At 35.2% G+C, this 19,114-nt stretch overlaps 2 protein-coding genes and 1 pseudogene across 3 annotated transcripts; 1 reads left to right on the top strand and 2 right to left on the bottom strand.

The window, feature by feature from the left end:
- Positions 1 to 312: 312 nt before the first annotated feature.
- Positions 313 to 3,668, top strand: LOC120163457 (annotated as a pseudogene).
- A 962-nt stretch (positions 3,669 to 4,630) lies between these two features.
- Positions 4,631 to 9,958, bottom strand: LOC120163459 (protein SPA1-RELATED 3-like). 2 transcript variants are annotated; one of them, XM_039173394.1, is made up of 8 exons: positions 9,796 to 9,956; positions 8,517 to 9,526; positions 8,158 to 8,315; positions 6,445 to 7,417; positions 6,220 to 6,366; positions 5,782 to 6,093; positions 5,542 to 5,601; positions 4,631 to 5,163 (listed from the first exon to the last, which is right to left on the bottom strand). In XM_039173394.1, the coding sequence occupies exons 2-8, from the start codon at positions 9,399 to 9,401 to the stop codon at positions 4,975 to 4,977; spliced, it is 2,724 nt and encodes a 907-aa protein (XP_039029325.1). In that variant the 5' UTR covers positions 9,402 to 9,526; positions 9,796 to 9,956; the 3' UTR covers positions 4,631 to 4,974. The 2 variants fall into 2 exon arrangements, with proteins under 2 accessions (XP_039029325.1, XP_039029326.1); XM_039173395.1 differs by lacking the exon at positions 5,542 to 5,601 and having other exon boundaries at positions 9,796 to 9,958.
- A 4,117-nt stretch (positions 9,959 to 14,075) lies between these two features.
- LOC120163468 (probable serine/threonine-protein kinase At1g54610) lies at positions 14,076 to 19,114 on the bottom strand. Its single transcript, XM_039173402.1, has 8 exons — positions 18,573 to 19,114; positions 17,311 to 17,595; positions 16,729 to 17,046; positions 16,304 to 16,531; positions 15,856 to 15,956; positions 15,529 to 15,643; positions 14,732 to 15,187; positions 14,076 to 14,500 (listed from the first exon to the last, which is right to left on the bottom strand). The coding sequence occupies exons 1-8, from the start codon at positions 18,969 to 18,971 to the stop codon at positions 14,294 to 14,296; spliced, it is 2,109 nt and encodes a 702-aa protein (XP_039029333.1). The 5' UTR covers positions 18,972 to 19,114; the 3' UTR covers positions 14,076 to 14,293.

The following is a 19,114-nucleotide window of genomic DNA, read 5'->3' as shown; positions in this document are numbered from 1 at the left end:
ATCAAATCACATAACTAAAAATCTTAGCATGATATGCATTATTAGTTTATATATGATTAGAATTATATAAAAAAAGTAAAGTATGAAGAGGTTTAAGAATACTCCCTTTGCATATGGTGAGAACGTGCTTGCGTCAACTTATGTTGTCAAAAACCAGATCTAGTTTGCTTTTTCCGATTCTTGAACTTGATCAATGATCATCAACAGGCTAAATTTGGATGCTAAATTTTGATACTAGAGTTCTATAATGGCTGAACTCATGGGGTCAATCCTTGATGTTATGTAGTTCATCAACCATATTGCTAACAATATATAAAATACCAAAGGAAGTTCATCGATTACGTCGATGACTTCCAATGAGCACAAGCAGATTTGCAAGCCAAGGAGGCAGATATTCAACAACAATTGAAAGACGAGCATCGCTTTAGGAAGATGCCTAGACAGGAAGTTGAAAGATGGTTCAAGAAGGTAGAGGAGAAGCTTGCTCATGCTCAACACGTTGAATGCAAAGTCGGTATTGGAAAATATCTCTTTCTTTCTTGCTTAGGGAAGCTTGTTGATGAATCAATCGGGCAATGAAAGAAGTGCGAACTAAAGGTCATTTCTCTGGTAGCTTGGTTCTTAATGATCCTTCCACTTTAACGGGTGTGCAAAAATAGTCGACCCGGTTGACCCGATCCGCCGACCCGGATATAAAAAATTGGGTAATTTTCTTAAAAAATTTACTCGATCGGGTCGGGCCCGGGTCATAAAAATAGATTTTTTTGGGTACCCGGTTAAATTATTTATATATATATATATATATATAATTTATAAAATGTTGGATTTAATTTATGATGGTTTTGTTGATATTTGAGAAATGGATCTTCTTTTCTTTGATATGGATTATTAAAGTATATACAACCATATCAGCTAATATCGACACAGAACTGCTGTGGTAGTAATCTCTGTCACTGCCAGACTGAAATTAAATATAAACTTTTAGTTATGAACTTTTATGTTTTATTTATATTATAGACTATTAGATTTTGTATTTTAAACTTTTAAATTTTGTGTTTGGATGTTGGACTATGTAATTTGAAGTTTCGAACATTTAAATTAGTGTGTGTGTTTTTTATTTAATAATTTAAAAAAATTCAGGTATACGGGTACCCGACATATGGATACCGCAAAATCCAAGTACCCGATTACCGGATACCCGAAACATCCGGGTCGGGACACAGGTCGAAAAATCATCGACCCGGATATTTCGGGTAACCGAAAATCTAGGTACCCGAATTTTTACACCCTAGTTAAACTACCTACACCGGAGGTAGTAGGTTCAACTGATGTTATAGAAAAACTTATCAGTATTTGGTGGGAGATGAATTTGGAAAGATTGGAGTGTGTGGGATGGGCGGCGGAATAGGGAAAACAACTATAATGAAAAATGCCCACAACAGATTGTTGAGAGGAAGTGAATTTAGAAAATTAATTTGGGTCATTGTATCCCGATATTTTAATATTCGAAGGCTGCAGAAGAATATTGCTAGTCAATTGGGAGGAAACTTGTCAGATAATGAAGATATAATCATCCGTTCAGGGAAGCTATCAGATATGTTGATAGAACAAGGTATGTGCTGACACTGGATGATGTATGGGACGGCTTTTCTCTTGAGGACGTTGGAATCCTTAAGCCAACATCAGATAATGGATGCAAATAGGTGTTGGCAGCACGTTCGGAAAGGGTTGTTCGGTCTAGGGATTTAAGAAAGTTCAAGTGCCTTGTCTTCCTATGGAGGATGCCATGGATTTATTCTTAAGCAAATTTGGATAAGACATGTTGCCTAACCCGACTTTGGAATCATCTATGCAACTTATTGTGAAGGAATGTGATGGACTTCCTCTTGCAGTTTTTACACTAGCTGGTTGTATGAGGGGAATATCCGATCCTCGTTTGTGGGAAAATGCCATAGATGAATTGCAAGGCGATATAAGAAACATCCGCGATATGGAAGATAAGGTGTATAGATGTTTAAAATTCAGCTATGATCATCTAACAGAAAAGGACCAAAATTATTTTCTGTATTGTGCATTATATCCCGAAGATTATAAAATCGAAAAGCAGGAGATAGTTGAATATTGGGTTTAGGGTTTGCTGGAAAGAGTTAAGGTATGCATGTAAAAATGCACAATGGCGTTGCATAACACCAGAAAAAGATTTTTGGTAAAGCTGGTAAGCAGTTGGAAGAGCTACCAAACGGAGAAGAATGGAATGAAGATTCGGAGAAAGTTTCGTTAATGGACAATTCCATCTCAATAGTTCCTCAGGATATGATGTCTGCAAAATTTTTGAAACTCACAACATTGTTGCTCTCACATAATTCATTGAAAGAAATTCCATAATATTTCTTTGAGCACTTTCCTAACCTTAAGATTCTTGATATTTCTCATAACCCTTTTAAGAGTTTGCCAAACTCTATTTCTGGTTTTGAGAAACTTACAGTAATGTTGCTTAGTGCATGTTTTGCGTTAAAGAGGTTGCCTTCTGTATTGAAGCGTCAAGCTTTGAAGAAATTAGATCTCAGTTGCAGCGGCATCAAGGAAATCCCTCAAGGTCTGGAAATGTTGGTAAATCTCAAATATCTCAATCTTGGAGATACAAGGGGTTTAAAAGATATCCCAGTTGGATTATTGTCGAAATTATGCCGGCTGCAGTATTTGGCAATACATTCCATACTAAAAAACGCAGAAGAGATGAGGGAATTGAATAAGTTAGAGGTTTTTGAAGGCTGCTTCTTTAACTTGGGTGACTTGAACATGTATGCATGTCAAAGAAAATTGCTTTATAAACACTTCATTTTGGTGTGTCCCTTGTTATATTCTGGCCACAACAAGTATATTCCCCCTGCCTCTAGTAAATTGGTTACGTTCGAAAGGATCGAACTTAATCCCAGAGATGTGATTATACTTCCATACGATGTTCAACAGTTACATCTGAAACAATGCTATGGTGTGAGATGTTTAAACGATATCGGATTGAGGGCTGCAATCGATTTGAAGGGATGTGAAGTCGAGTTCTGTGACGAGTTGGAGACTGTCTTCTCATCTGTGATCAGCTTCGGACATTCGAGTATCTGAAACTAAAAGATTTAAGGAATTTGAAAGTCATTGTTGGAGAATCATCAGTAGGCACATTTTCATCCCTCAAAGAAATCAGTCTATTGAATTGTGGGGAAATAAAGAATGTGTTGTCAACTAATGGGGTTCTACACAACTTGGAAGAGATCAGAGTTGAGTATCGTGAGCAAGTGGAAGAAATAATAGAACCACTGGACACCACTGGTGATAAAAATATCATCAAATTATGTTTTCCCAAATTAAGGGCATTGCTTTTATGGAGATTGCTGGAAATAAAGCGAATTTGCAGTGAAGATGGAATACTGGTTTGTGATTCTCTCCGGTTGACCAAAATAAGTGATTGTCCAAAGCTAAAGCGGATTCCTTCACATCTACCCGTACTTGACCTCCACAAGGGGAAGTCATCTCTCAGGGAAATCCACGTGTATCCAAGAGATTGGTGGGAATCAATGAAGTGGGACCATCCGAATCCGAATGCTAAGAATGTCCTTCAACCTTTCCTCAAGTTCCGGGATGTAAAGACCAGGGAATGGAAGCAAGTTGTTTGATGAAGTCTCTTTAAATCAATGATAATGGGAATGCAACATTTGTATTATTAGGTATAAATATAATTACCAATTCACTTCACTTTTTGTATATTTAGGAAATCATACACCATCTTGTCTCGGATAAGATTGATACGGATTTGCTGGGCACGGAAAAAGGGTGCTTCACTCCCCGTGCTGGGATGTAAACGAGTCAAGTCGAGCTCAAGTATTGTTGAGTTTGACTCGACTCAAAAAGTTTAAAATTGAGTTCAACTCGATTTTAAAGTTCACGAGGTTAAAATTGTCAAGCTCAACTCAACTCGAGTTCGAAAAAAAAAAACTCGAAACATTATCAGACTTAGCTAGAGCTCAAACTTGAATATTATGTATATGAAAATATTATATTGTTTTTTAAAAGAAAAAACATATAATTGTTAATATTATTAATAATATAAATTTAAAAAATCAATATATACTTTTTTCGAGTTGTTCGTGAGCTTTTCGAGATGGGTATCAAGTAGTTTGCTTTGTCTTGTTAAAAATTCAAGTCAAGTCCATTAGATTCGAGTGTTGATCAAACTTGAGTATCTTACGATAATGTGATCTGTCTCGTTTTATATACAATCCTAGTTCCAACAAACCGACACGCATGGAAGTAAGAGACTAGAACAGGATCAGGCCAGGTCCGTGAGCGCAGAGGCTTAACCAACTTGTAACTAGGTTTGTTATGAAAGCTAATAATGGTCACCATTGTAAATAGTTTAAAGAAGAAGCTCCATTGATAAGGCATACAACGGCTGAAACATCTATATCTAATGGAAAAAATTTTAATAGCAGCACTGCTCATTTGACAATCTTAGCTTCTGGTAAACTAATCTGAGTTCGAGTTCAAATCATCAAGTTTGGGTCAACACCCTCGTGCGAATTCAGTGCCTCGAAGATCGAAATATTTATAGATAGCGTCATCAAGAAATGGCAGATAGTGAAGGATCAGGAAATCAAATATACTTCCTGAAAAATGACTATGAACTATAAGCATTACAAAATATACATGAGGATTGATTTTGTCATTTGTTATTTGTTCTTTTGAATCTTTTCTACATATATTTTATGAAGTCATTCTCAAATCTTCATGTTAATTGCATCTGTTGTCATCTACAGCCAAAAATGCTTTGTTCTTTTGTTTTTTTGCTCAAATGCTATACTCTTTAGTACTCTCCGGTGTCTGATACCCATCTTTATTCGATGTTTTGTGCCGGAATGGAGCATAGTTTCCATTTTCCCTTTTCCTTCAACGAAGAATGATTCCGAGAGAGACGAGACCAAACTAAACCATCTCAAGAATTTTGATATTCCCAGTGGAATTTGCAGCAACTAGGGTAGAGGACTGGCCACGCCAACAAACAGAAGAGATAAACTGCGTGGCATCATCCATTTCATGTCCGGAAAATTGATCTGTGTTGTTGAACTTATATGACAATGCCGGCATCGGGAAAGCTTTGTGGTATATGAATACCTATACAATAGAGTTTCTAGTGAGTGCTGAAAGCATGAATCTGTACCTTATCATGTTCAAAAGGCATAATGGAACGAATGCCTCATCGGACAGAAAAAGTAGAAAGCAAAACATTTTACAGACATGTTCAAAACAGGAAGTTATGCTTCATTACATGTAGATACTTATAAACCACGTTTCACCAAAACCATGCTAATCTAATTTGCATACAGAGTTAGTGTGATCAGGCATTTGCACATTTAGATATTTTCGATAAAGAATAAAATCGAAAAATGGTTTCAGCATTTCAATAGAGTACCGGAGCAATAAGAATGCTGGTAAAACCGATCTATTCGTGCATGTTTATACAACTATATATCACGAGAATTTATGGATTACCTCATTAGTTTCTGAGCCAGTAGCAATGTAACCATCAGATACCGACAAGCCCACAAAGTTCTGCAACAAGGACAATATGCAACCACAATATAAAGTATATCAACCAGGGGGAATAATTTTCCATGACATGTAGGGACGATATACTGTTCATGAAGATAAAATAAACTCGAGCAAACCGAATAAAATTTGTCAGATTTTTACATTGTAATGTAAGAAGCATTAAAGTACAAGTTAATATACCTTTACATTCATGTGGCCAGTAAAGGACTGAAGGGGAGTATCAATGACCCGAGAATTGCATATTGACAAATCCCAAAGCTTCAAAGTGTTATCCGTGGAAGAAGACACAAGAGTATTTGCATCAACAAACTTGACGTCACTAACAGTTTTATTGTGTCCAACAAGAGTGCATAGAGGAATCCTAGAGTTTCGAAGATCGTAATAATAAATTTTATGGTCTGCTGATCCGAATGCAAGAGAACGACCAGAATCAACAGGAAACTGGACACAGCAGACATTGGCCTTTGTTTTGATGGTACAAATACTTGCTCCCTGCAGTAGCATCCCGGGTAAGAGAAAAATTAATCATACATCGAGAATAAAATATACACAGAAATAGATTACTGTAGTAAGTTTATTTTCAAAGCTGACATCCATCAAATGCAAAAGTAGAATTGCCTGATTGATACTCCATAGCTTTACAGAGCCGTCGTCACTCCCGCTGGCCAGAACTGTTGGATCTGCTGATGAAAAGTCGATGGACCATACACGTTTCTCGTGCTCTTTCATTTCAGTGAGTACTTGACCTCTCGTAACATCCCACACCTAAAAATGGTCAAGATATGGATTCAGATATGAAAAATGACAACCGAACAAAGAATGCTGAGTGAATGCTTTACGTACCTGCACCACTCCTTCAAAGTTACTTGATGCAATCTGACTTTTGATATAACTATTCCAACATATACTGCTTAGCTTAGAAAGACTAGCCATTTCAACCACGGGATAGTGGATGTCACGATTTTGATTTATGACAGCATCATATTCAAAGACTTTAATCTTCTTATTTACACCAGCTGTAGCAAAAAATTCTGCATCACGATCAAACCCGAGAGAGCATACCAAATTGGAAGAATTTAATAGATCTCCTTGTTTCAAATTTGCCTCGACTTTTAACTTGCTGTAGGACAGATACTTGCACAAGCCCTCAAGGAATGGATTTATCCATCCGCTTTCCAAGCTCTCTCTGTAGCTCTCTTTCGATGTTAAATTATTAACAAAACTCCTTTCGGTCATAACAATAGATCCACGGCCATCACTATTCAATGGTGTTTGTCTACTCGAAGGCCTCCGAGATTGCTTCACTGGTCTGCACCTTGTTAAAAAATAAGCTGATTCAAGTTTCTTAAAGTTCTTCATCAACCGAGAATTTTTCAGGAGAAAACTTTCTTGGTTTTCAGAATGTGTATCAGACTTTTGACGAGTTTCCAAATTATCGCCACATTCTTCGACATTTTGAACCGTAAGTCCCAGCCTAAATCGTTTTCTAGACCCCAGGCTAGAAGAATAGTCGGTATCAACAATATTTATCGAGGGGAGATTTGATGTAGAATTGTCATCTTTCCCCGTTTCAGCATATGAGCTGCCCTTTTTCTTCAAGATTGTTGTCTGCTTCGTAACTTCTGCAATGTCGGAACACAGAAAAGAAATAGTATTTTGCAACCTATCAGCGACTTCCTGTTTCCTTCGTTGTATCATCAAAAGAAATTCCAGCAGTAACTCCTGCTCCTCTATTCTCTCCCGGAGCTCGATGGCCGCTTCACGTTCTTCCAGTTCATCCCTCGGTTCATTAAGAAACTCACTTTGTAACAATTCACTGTTGCACAGAAACAATATTAAAACATCAAAACAACAATGGTGACATTAAAAGTAATTGAAGGTAGTATGAATGAGATTTATTTTTACTGTCGCTTCACGAAGGGGAAATGAAAACCGAAACGCACCATTATCGGTCAGAAAACTAATATAAAATGTGTGACATTCTATCAAAACACCACTTACAAGTACAGCTCCACGGCTAAACCAGTTAGATACGTGTTTCTAACATTGTGTCCCTAATGCAAAGGATTTGACCACATTCTTCATCCCATGTTAAATGAAATTCATCAAGAAAATCCCATGCAAAATACGTCTAAGGCATAAACTATTCACAATTAAGGAAATAAGTCCACAAGAAACCATATGACGTGAGGACCATATTGAACGAATTTGAGGCCGTCGGGATTCGCCCCATAACCTTTACATCATAAATCCATACATTAATACAAACCATTATCAATATAATGATAAGATTAACATGCACACCATGCATTACAGTTTATCACAAACCTAATTCCATAAAGCCATACCATAAGAATCGGAAAAGGGCAATTCTCATTTTCACTCTCAAGCATATTAAGACATCAATCCATTTATGTGGTTCGATCGTATTAATAAAGAAAATGCCAGATAAAGTTAATGAAAAGAAAAACAAATTCAAATAGTACGGGATAATGGGAACCAAAAATAGAAGTTATATAAATAATGGTGAATATGCAAAAGCCAAGGAGAGATTACCCCATTATTGGACGACTACTTGGCTCGGGATGCAATAACCACAAACAAAACGAAGCTTCCTTCGGCCATTTTAGTAGCAATTGTGGAGGAAGAACTCGATGTCTTAAACTAGACATAGTTCTACTCTTCTCTTCCCTTGAGCTGAAGGGGCAAAATAACTGCAGACATGGAAAAACGTACTCGTTTATAGTGATACAACAAAAAAAGGTTTTCAACCCAATGAAAGAACAGTAATTAATAAAAAAAATAGACAAGTTTTTATCTAGCATTAACCAATATGTAAAACAATAAATCGACAACACCATACTATTTCGAATGTTCAAAAAATGACGATAGTATCAAGCATTCTTGAAACTAACCTCAAAAAGGAGAACTCCCAACCTATAGATGTCCGAAGCACAGGTACTGGGAGAGCCAGCAACCTCTTCAGGACTAGTGTACCAACTGGTCTCCATAAGCAATATCTGTTTCATAGGAAACGGTTGCATTTTCTCTTCTACTTGCTCGGAATTTCGACATTCCAAGATTTTATTTTCTTCGCTCTCCTCTAAATGTGCATTCCTTGGACATACTGAGCCCGACTGCATGCAACTAGCTTCGGATAAAGCATTTGTTGGAGTTTGCACATCATCATTCATCAGCCTACGTTGTTGATGCATGTCACGGGGCAAAGTAGAGGGTAAACCCTGAACCTCCATATTTGGACTATTTAATGCATCCTCGACAGAATCCGATCCTGAATCGGAAGAAGATGCAGATTCGATGAAGGAAACAAGATTAAATGAGGACATGACGAAGCACGAAGGTCGAACATTATGGACAACAATCCCTTGAGAATGTGCTATATTTACAATCTCAACTATTTGCCTAAATATATGCAAACACTCATAGACATCAACGGATCTTTCCGGTTTATCCAACCATTGCCTCAAGCTAACATCACCCAATTCAATGGAACGGATGAAAGGGTTTACTGCCGTCTCGCACACCCCAGAAACACCAATCTGTCTTCTAAGGTGATCATTGTGAGTCAGCAAATCCCTACCATCTTCTTCCGTGAACCCGAAATCACGGTAAGCGTCTCCAGAAACACCTGTTCTTTCAACACGAAACAGACTAGGATCCCTATCTGAGACACCAGAAGTGTTCAGTGCCCTAGAACTATCAGACTCCTTCCAAACAGACTCAGACGAACCCTCCATTGTTATCCTCCAAGAATTGCATGAAGACCACCACTCAAACATCCAAAAAACGAAGAAAATAGCCGGCTTCTTATCGAATCGCTCACTTCTACCATTATCATATTGAAATCATAAACTCATTTCATTGTCACAAAAGGAAAAGAAACCCAGTTTTTCCAGTCAATTCACTGCAAACACAAGGAACCAAAATCAGAAACCTTTAGACACCAAAATTCTCATTATACAAAGCTATGACAACCCCCACCACCGCCACCACCATTAACACAGCCAATAAGGAAAAGAAGAGAAAAACAAAATCTCAACCAATAGCTAAAAACACTAAATACCCACTATTAAGCATATGACCAACTATATATCACATCAAAAAACAAGCAAAAACAACCAACATCTATATATATTTTAGTATATATTTCATAAAGAGAGAGAGGAGGGGTACCAGTTAACACCATGAAAGGATCTTCTACTGTTCTTGGTAGATTAACCTGTAAAATGAACCACAAAGAAAAAGGGTCTTTTAGTTCACACTAAATATTCTCAACCTCACGAAATTCCCACAAGTTTTTCATGAGAAGAAAATAAATAAAATACAGCACAGGGAATTCGGATATCAACATTAAATAAATAAAAAAGAAAACAAATTTTCTTCTTCTATTAACTTTAGTTACTGTTTCCTTTTTGAAACATAGACCACTCTTTTGAGCACTTATTATCTTCTTCTAGCTTTATTCCAAATAGAGTACGTGGCATTACCATGACCTCAAAGCCATTTTTGACCCCCCTCATGCAACAGGCCAAGAAAGTAAAATTTGAATATCTTGTGGGTCCAATTGCAATTAAAAAAAACTTACAAGGAAACTGCTCCCGGACTCTGAATTACCCCCTTTTCTATTAAAAAAATCACCATCTTTTGTGTTGAAAAAGAGAATCTTGGTTATCTTGGTTTCCCGAAGAAGATAACTTTTAGATCATTGAGACCAGACAAATTCACCCAAAGTTTCATTTTTTTTATTTACAAACTTAAAAGAAAAACATTAAGTGATGTAACCTTACCCATATTAAAGAATTAAGCTTTGATTCTAACACAGTGATGAAAACCATAAGAGATAAAATAAATAATACGAGTCGAAAGTTAGTGAAGACAAACCTGTAAACCTAAGACTCCTATATATATAATTAAAGTTGGAATTTCAAGATACCCTTTTGGCCATTTTATTAAAAAATCATGTTGATTTTATAAATGAGAATAATCATCTGACTTGGTTGAGTCAAATTTAGAACAGTGTTAGCACAGTGAGAGTTAAAATTTAACACCAAAGGTAAACATAAATTATCTGTTAACCCTTACAGATGCTTTGATTAATCAATTTTATCATCTCAAATTTTAAGTTTAGCATTAGGGTCCCCAAAAATCTTTTTTAACAAAACCATTTTACTCAAAACAAGTAACAATAACAAATAATCATAATAAATAATGAAGTGTTGTCTATTAATATTGTTTACATATTAATACATGGTCATAAACAGCCTATACCAAAATAGCTAAATAATCATTTATGATAGTAGACAAGTGGAACCCAATTTGTTCAAAAAAATTAAATAATTTTTTTAAATTTTTTTAATATTAACATTTTAAGGAAAATACTACTAAATTAAATTAATTTGTCATGAAGAGATGGTCCCAGCATTTAATGCCTCAATTCATGATTGGTGTCATTGGACTAATTTTATTTATAAAATTTAATTTTTTATTGATAGTAAATGAAATATTTCTAAATGTATTTGATGACCAAATGAATTTGGGCCACAAAATTTGAGGGTTTTTTGTGTATTTTTTCTCTTTTGGGTTTCATTTTGTGAACTAATATGAAACTTGAAGCACTAAAAGTCCTCCGATTTGAGTAAGCTTTTCTTTATCATGTATAATTTCTTACTCATTGGTTACATGAAATGTATATGATTAGGAAAAAGAAAATATCTTTACCTAATTACATGAAATATACATTTTCTTATTTGATTAGGAAAAAGAAAATATGTTTTTTTTAAACGAATACATTTACTATTAAAATATGCTTTAAAATATAAATCTTGTGGTTTATAGTTAATGAAAAACGCATAGTGTTGTGAGAAAGTGTGAATCTTTAAGAAGTATACTAGAAAACTAAGAGTATAAAATTATATTATTTAAAGAAATTATCAGATAAAATATTTAAATTATATAAAAATTTATAATTTTTTAAACGTGCGATCACCTCCGACATCTCTAGTTCTATCCATGTTTGCAATAAATTATATTTTAAATTTGGGTAAATGCATTATCTTACTTTTAGTATAATAATTTATATCTTATTTATTAATCAACTAGTTCAGATCAGATAGTTCTAAGACGAGCATTTCTCTTACGTTTAAACTTTTAATTGTAATAGTAGTCACCCTAGGGTTAGTTGATCCTATAACAGTTTAATAAAGATTTGTTCACAGTTTTCAATAAATTTCGGGAGGTTTACTGTAAGGTGATTAAAATACGGTTAACAAACGGCGTGATCGATTAAAAACGTTACTGAAAATGTTATAAGTTTTTACCGGAAATATTATTTGTGTTGATAATAATAATGATAATAACCAGAAATGTTATCGTTGCATGTAAGATGGGTAAAAAAAATATTGATTTTAGTAATTTAGGTTAATTACTCGAAACGTTATCAATCGTAATAACATAACATGTTGTGCATAATATATTATGGGAGTTTAAGCTGATGAAGCCTTATAAATCCTACGATAACAAAATAGGTTAATTACTTATTTTGTTATAAATATTATTAACTTATTATGTTGCGCCTAAAATATTAACAAAATTTAAGCTTATATGGTCTTAGAAATCCTACGATAGCAAAATAGGTCAATTACTTATTTTGTTTTAAATATTGTTAACATATTAGGTTGCGTCTAAAATGTTATCAAAGTTTGGGTTAATGGGACCTTAGAAACCTCACGATAACAAAATAAGTTAACTACTTATTTTTGTTATAAATATTATTAACATATTAGATTGTGCCTAAAATATTACTAAAGTTTAAATTGACGAGGCCTTAAAAATCTCACGATAACAAAATAAGTTAATTACTTATAATGTTATGAATATCTACAATATATCCTGTTGCGTTTTAATATGTAATTGTATCATTTGAAGAGAAATTTTTCTAAATAAATATCAATACTATGATCTGATGGTCAATACTTTAGCATTTGATGAATTGTAAAATATTGATATTTTTTCTATTATGTTTGATACTTTAACATTTGAGAGAGTTGGTGAAAATTAAAATATCGTTACTTGTTTATTTGAAAATTTTCATAAAAAAATAATTTTTTAAAAATATTGATACTTACGAAAAATATCGATACTTCGATTTCTCCTACTTCCTTATAAGTAATTGTTATTGTTTTACTAAGGTAACTAATAAAAAATAAAACGAGGTAAAACCAGTAAAAAAGTATAGAAATTTTTTATATAAAACGTATGCAAATAAGTATCGATACTTTTCCACAAATATCAATACTTTTAAATTTAAAAAAATGAAAAATAAGAAGGCTGCAAAGTATTAATATTTTTTCACAAGTATCGATACTTACGCAAAATATCGATACTTCAATTTCTTCAACTTCCTTATAAATAATCGTTATTTTTTTCTAAGGTAACCGATAAAAAACAAAAGGAGGCGAAACCGGTAAAAAATATTGAAACTTTTTATATAAAATGTATGTGAATAAGTATCGATATTTTTTCACAAATATCGATATTTTCAAATTTAAAAAGACATGAAAAATGAGAAGGTTACAAAGTATCGATATTTTTCCACAAATATTGATACTTACGCAAAATATCAATACTTCAATTTCTCCTACTTTCTTATAAATAACTGTTATTATTTTACTAAGGTAACCGATAAAAAAACGAGACAAAACCGGTTAAAAAGTTTCAAAACTTTTTATAAAATGTATGCGAGTAAGTATCGGTATTTTTCCACAAATTTAAAAAATATAAAATTACATCATTAAAAGAAATTATAAAAAATACTTATATTATATGTAAACATGCAACCGCCTCCGACACCTTGAGTTCTATCCATGTTTGCAAAAAATTATATTTTAAATTTGGGTGAATGCAGTCTCTTACTTTTTAGTATAATCAATTTTCGTTGATTTATTACTCAACTAATTCAGATTAAATAATTCAGAAACGAGAGAATTTCTCTTATGTTTAAACTTTTAGTTGCAATAGTAGTCACCCTAGCATGCTATTGTTTAGGGTTTAATTGATCCTATAACAGTTTAATAAAGATTTGTTCACGGTTTTCAATAAATTTCATTGCCAACCCTAACTAATGGATCTTTCTCAATATTAATTCCCAATCCCAACAATTATTTTAATATAAACCAGGTCACTTTTCTGATGATACTGGTCAAGTTAATTAGGCAGGTGAATAATTTTGTTTTAGCTTAACGAGTCTCTTTAAAAAAATATTTCGATCCCCATTTTTTCGTATTCAATTAAATTTTTAAATTCAGAAAACTAATTAAAGTGATCACTTGAGTAATAAAATTATCGTTAAACGTTAAGATGTTAACAGGTCGATCCACGATTTTGATACAATAGTTCATATATGAATGATGACGTGACGACTAAACATAAACTCTACAAGAATGGCCATGTCTTGGCAAATTACAGTTGCTGGGTGGAAAGGAATACACATGATTAATCACATAGGAATATTTTCTCAATCAACCATATAAGCCATCTTCCTAAGAATATCAACCTATACAAGAAACTCACCCAACAGCATGGATTGTATTTCTCACTAGAACCCGCAACCGAATTGTTCGGCGAGAATCATCTTGACAATGCTCGTCTTGGTTTTCTGTTAGCAAAATTCAGCTCAACGACCGGAGACGAATAACGATTTGGTTGACATTTGGTTCCCTTCTAACTGATTTCTTCCCACCTTTGTCTTGTCAAGTCGTGCTCGCCGAACAGCTTCTTGGATTTGGCGATCGTGATCCTTAAGCATCTGGTCCATGTTGCCTGACGGGACTAATAATGGTCCGGAATAGTGAATTATGTGGCCTTTTGAACCGTAGCCAAGCTGGAAACAAAAATCGTTGAGATGCATGTATCAGACGCTTGAAATGGATCAAAGTTATTGACTAGCAAGGAACCAAAAACAGACAAGGATATTGAACTGAAAATTCCAAGAACACGAAATAGAAGAGTCTATGAGAATTATCACAAATCAAGGCTCGTATTCTTTTGCACATAGTTTGACAATTGAATCAATCGTTATGGCGGAAGAAAGAGTTTCACTACCAGTACTTACCAAAACTGAATCTTTGTTGTTATTTCTTCCATCTTTCTGCAGCTCATTGAGTTTCGGATCCTGTTCGGTGCTGGATTCAGAGGACTCTTTAAAGGACCCTGGAAATCTCGCAATCATTTTTGGAACTTTTGATTGTGGAAAACCAGATTTTACTCTGGAATCATCAGATGTCAGACTACTCCTTGGCGCCGCTAAACCTGACATCATTGACAAGTCGGCCCTGGTAGAAATTTTGGGAGCATGATCCAGGTTTTCCCCAGATTTTGCCCAAGCAGCACGGTGAGCCAGAGGCCCTGAATGAGAAGCTCTCTTGTGATGATTCCCCTTTGCGTCTGCATTTGATTCTATCGCTTGTGACGCCCCAGGCGGATCAATAAGAAAGCCTGAGGCGACTTCCTCGGTATGAGGATTAAACTTCTCACTCCGGCTCTTTGAATTGGATTGACCTTGTCTTTTCTGGAATGACAAAACAATGTCAGAAATGCCGAATTTAAGTAATTGTTCTAAAAGACGAAAAAATGATTAAAATAAAGAATGAGTGAGAAGCTAAATGAAACTATTAGCTTATAACTAAAAGCTTAGGGATAATACCATTAATATGCTTAAAAACTAACTCTAAATAGCGGAAATGGCTTAATTTGCTGTTTTCCGAGGTCGTTGAGCTTAAAGATTTCATGAGTTGTGACATAGGTGAACAAACTAATATCATGATGTATAAACTGGTTAAGAATGCCCATCACCAAACATTTTGAACAAAAAGAAGGGAATGGGAAATAATTAACCAAATCACAAGTTACCTGCATTGACAAGACTAGTTCAGCATTCGCATCAGGTGCTGGAACAGCTCGAGACACTTTTGTTGCTTTTCTTTCAAGATCAGGCCTCGGGCCTTTCGTTCCTGATGCTCCGTGTCTTACAATACAAAACAAAAGCTTATTAGCACTTACAACAGCAGTATGAACACAACAGTTCAGAACAGGCTGAAGATCAAAGAAATCAAATTATTTAATTGCTGAACCAATATGCAGTTAAAAGTTTTTGGATGATCCTTTTGAAGCACTCGATTTTCTCTGGAAGTAAATCTTCGCAAGTACGGTATTTGTAATTAAATATATAATATGCACCTTCTAGCTTCGTCATCCCTTATTTTTGCATCTAACTCTTTGCTTGGAGGATATTTTGGCAAGCTTGAAGGATCACAGGGAAGAGATTCTGATGTAAAGAACTGATAAACCCAAATAAGAACAAGTCAAGGATACAAGACAATACTGATATAAATCATTATGACCGGAAATATACAACAATGCGATTTTGGACTAAAAGATGTACATCCTACCATTCGGAATAAAACAATTGCCAGCGCTAATCTAAAGAAAGTTTTCCGGATTAAGATTTTCAAAAGTAATCATGGCTTAGATGAGATGGTAATGCTGTTCTTGCATCTCAAGACACCAGGGAATAGACTAAGACCCAGGCGTTCAGACAAGCCAAGAGTTCTGGCATTCTTTATATTTAAACTCGGAACAGAATCATAACTTTAACAACACATAATTTCTATAAAAAAAAATGTACCTCACTCTCAAGAGAAGAAGCTGCAGATCCTCGATCAGCAGGGTCAATAGAAAGTAAGGTCTCCATGAGTGCTAAAGCTGGTACAGGAAATTCCTTAAATGTTTCAGCAACACAGCGTCTATAGGGCCGTTGGGGCTTAAAAATGGTTGCATGAGGCAACTTTGATTTTCTCCAATAGTCTTCAGAAGGCGAGCCACAAAGTTTGAAAATTTTATGCAACTGCTCCACCTACAAAACAGAAAGGCACAGACCTCAAAATCATTGAATTTTTGCAACATGTATTTTAAGGGCTTGCAGTCGAATTATATGCATAGACGCGTCACTACTCAAATTTATTTGCACAAATATGTTTAAAGCTTTGGCTCAAAACTCTTATATTCTAAATACTTTGTAGGAAATATTTCATGTAAATGATAAAAACACACCTCAGTTCTTCCGGGCATAATAGGCTTGCCGGCATATAACTCGGCAAGTACGCAACCTGTACTCCATAAATCCACAGCTGTACCATAGTTAGTGGCTCCAAGTAAAAGCTCTGGTGGTCTATACCAAAGGGTTACGACACGGCTTGTCAAGGGCTGACTTTGATGAGGATCATAAAAGCTAGCCAGACCAAAGTCTGCAATCTTCAAGATTCCATTATTGTCAATTAGAAGGTTGGAACCCTTTATGTCACGATGAAGGACACCGCGACTATGACAATGATCAAGGCCACACAAAAGTTGCTGTACGTAACACTTCACCTGCCCAATAGGTCAATGAATTGAAAGTCAGATAGCCCTTCAATGGAAATCATAAATTTCTCAATTAGCAGGACATTTCTACTCAATACGACTGCATTTTTTATTAAGAAATGCAAAATCATGTTATCCCCATGTTTGGAAGACCTCTTATGGAAAACTTCATTCAGGACCATAGTTACTACATAGTACTACTAACAAGTAAACTTTGGAAAGAAATCAAATTGCAGCTAAGAAAATATAATAAAGCAAAACAATCTGAAGTACCTGTGATTCCGAAAATTTCAGACCAGGGTGTGAAGCAAGACCAGCCAAGTCATGTTCCATGTACTCAAAAACAAGATACAGGCTGCACGACATCCTTGAGGTAACCAGACCTTCCAGCTTTATAACATTCTGATGATCAAGTCTACGTAAAATGTGAATTTCCCTTGCCATAAATCGAACACTCTCAGGCTCAAGGTTATCAAATCTTACTTTCTTCAGGGCAACAACTTTTTTCTGATCTAAATCTCGAGCCCTATAAACATTACTATAAGTTCCCTGGCCAATCTGCATAGTAAAAACAAGTTCAGGTAACAGATGTGATTATAAGTCACAAGAAATTATGATCAAACCAAGCAGAAATGCCCAACAAAGTGGGGGATAACTTTGTGTTTAAGAACAGCGATTCAAATACAGAGCTCCAAGTAAGGCATTGTCACACCTTAGAACAAAGATATCTTTATAATGTGAAAATATCGATTTGCTAGCCGTATAAGAATTTATGAATTACACCTAGGGCTGTAAATGAGACGAGACAGATCGTGAGATACTCGAGATCGACTCGATCAAGGCTCGATAAATACTCGGATCGAATGGACTCGACTCGAGCTCGAACTCGACTCGAGCTCGAGCTCGACTCAAGTTCTTAACAAGTCGAAACGAGCTACTTGATATTCGACTCGAAAAACTCGTGAGAAGCTCGAAAACATAATATATTAAGATTTTATTTTTTTTAAAAAATAAATTATTAATAATATTAACATTTATGTATTGATTTTTTAAAAAATACAGTAAGATTTTCATGTATTTAAGGTTCAGGTTCGAGTTTGAATTTGAGGCTTTAATCGAGTTAAGTTTAAGAATTTTTTTTCTTCATTTCGAGCCTTTTCGAGCTACTCACGAGCTTCAGTTCAAGATTTCGAGTTCGAGTCGAGCTTGAAAATTTTAAGCTCGCGAGTTTTTGAGTCGAGTCGAGATTAATTTAAGAGTTTTCGAGTCGAGTCGAGCTCAGCACTACTCGAGCTCGACTCGGCTCGTTTACACCCCTAATTACACCATATTTTACAATCATTGATAGATGTCAAAATGGATTCCAAGTAACTATGATCTCCAAACTTAATAGCACAAAAGTGAATCTCAACAGTTGATACAGAGACTTGCAGTGAATGATTTAAAAATCAATTGTTAAGTCAAAAACAAATTATTCATGATATTTGCAACAGGAGGATACAAAAGGAAGCACTTTTTAGTTAAAGCATAATTACTTTATCCAGCTTCTCGAATGAGTCTGCACGCCGCGGTAGCCACCCCCGGATTGCCTCCCCAGCTACTGCAACTAACCAAGCAGGCCACCCTGCTGCCACCTGCTCTCCTTGTGTAGCTTTGGGAACGCTACCTATCCCTGGATGTTGAACAACAACATACTCCATCTTCTCCCTTTTCCTATCCAAATTCTCGCCGTGTAATCGAACCGAATCACTCACTTGCTTATCGATCGACATTGCATTATCATGTCTATCCTTGGCTTTATAGGCTTCCTCCCTCCTAGAAGAAGTAGCTCCTGGTACCCTAACATCTGATGAGGCTTTACTCGAAGGCCTCTCTCTAGGACACGCCTTACTATCTTCAATGGCAGAAGGTTTGCAACAAATGCAACCCATCATACACCAAAATCACACCTCAACAAAAGCTTCTTCCAGTCACTAACTACCCTTCATTCCTTCAAGAATTATGTTTTTTCCCTTCAAAATCATCTCATCCATTCCATCATACTCAAAAATCTTAAAAGCTTAGTTATAACTAAAAT

The sequence above is a fragment of the Hibiscus syriacus genome, unplaced genomic scaffold (genome assembly GCF_006381635.1).
Source record: "Hibiscus syriacus cultivar Baekdansim isolate YM2019G1 unplaced genomic scaffold, ASM638163v2 tig00111445_pilon, whole genome shotgun sequence".
In the NCBI taxonomy this organism is placed as follows: domain Eukaryota; kingdom Viridiplantae; phylum Streptophyta; class Magnoliopsida; order Malvales; family Malvaceae; genus Hibiscus; species Hibiscus syriacus.
Note: the sequence above shows the minus strand (reverse complement) of the source record. Positions and strands in the feature narration are given on the sequence as shown.

Excerpts from the sequence above, each read along its gene's own strand:
- LOC120163459 (XM_039173394.1), bottom strand. The coding sequence starts at position 9,401 with ATGTTTGAGTGGTGGTCTTCATGCAATTCTTGGAGGATAACAATGGAG. Across the intron at positions 5,602-5,781 it reads CTGGCCACATGAATGTAAAG|AACTTTGTGGGCTTGTCGGT; the intron begins GTATATTAACTT and ends TCCTTGTTGCAG. Across the intron at positions 5,164-5,541 it reads CTGGCTCAGAAACTAATGAG|GTATTCATATACCACAAAGC; the intron begins GTAATCCATAAA and ends TCTATTGTATAG.
- LOC120163468 (XM_039173402.1), bottom strand. The coding sequence starts at position 18,971 with ATGATGGGTTGCATTTGTTGCAAACCTTCTGCCATTGAAGATAGTAAG. Across the intron at positions 17,047-17,310 it reads TGAAATTTTCGGAATCACAG|GTGAAGTGTTACGTACAGCA; the intron begins GTACTTCAGATT and ends CCTATTGGGCAG. Across the intron at positions 14,501-14,731 it reads ACAACAAAGATTCAGTTTTG|CTTGGCTACGGTTCAAAAGG; the intron begins GTAAGTACTGGT and ends TTTTGTTTCCAG.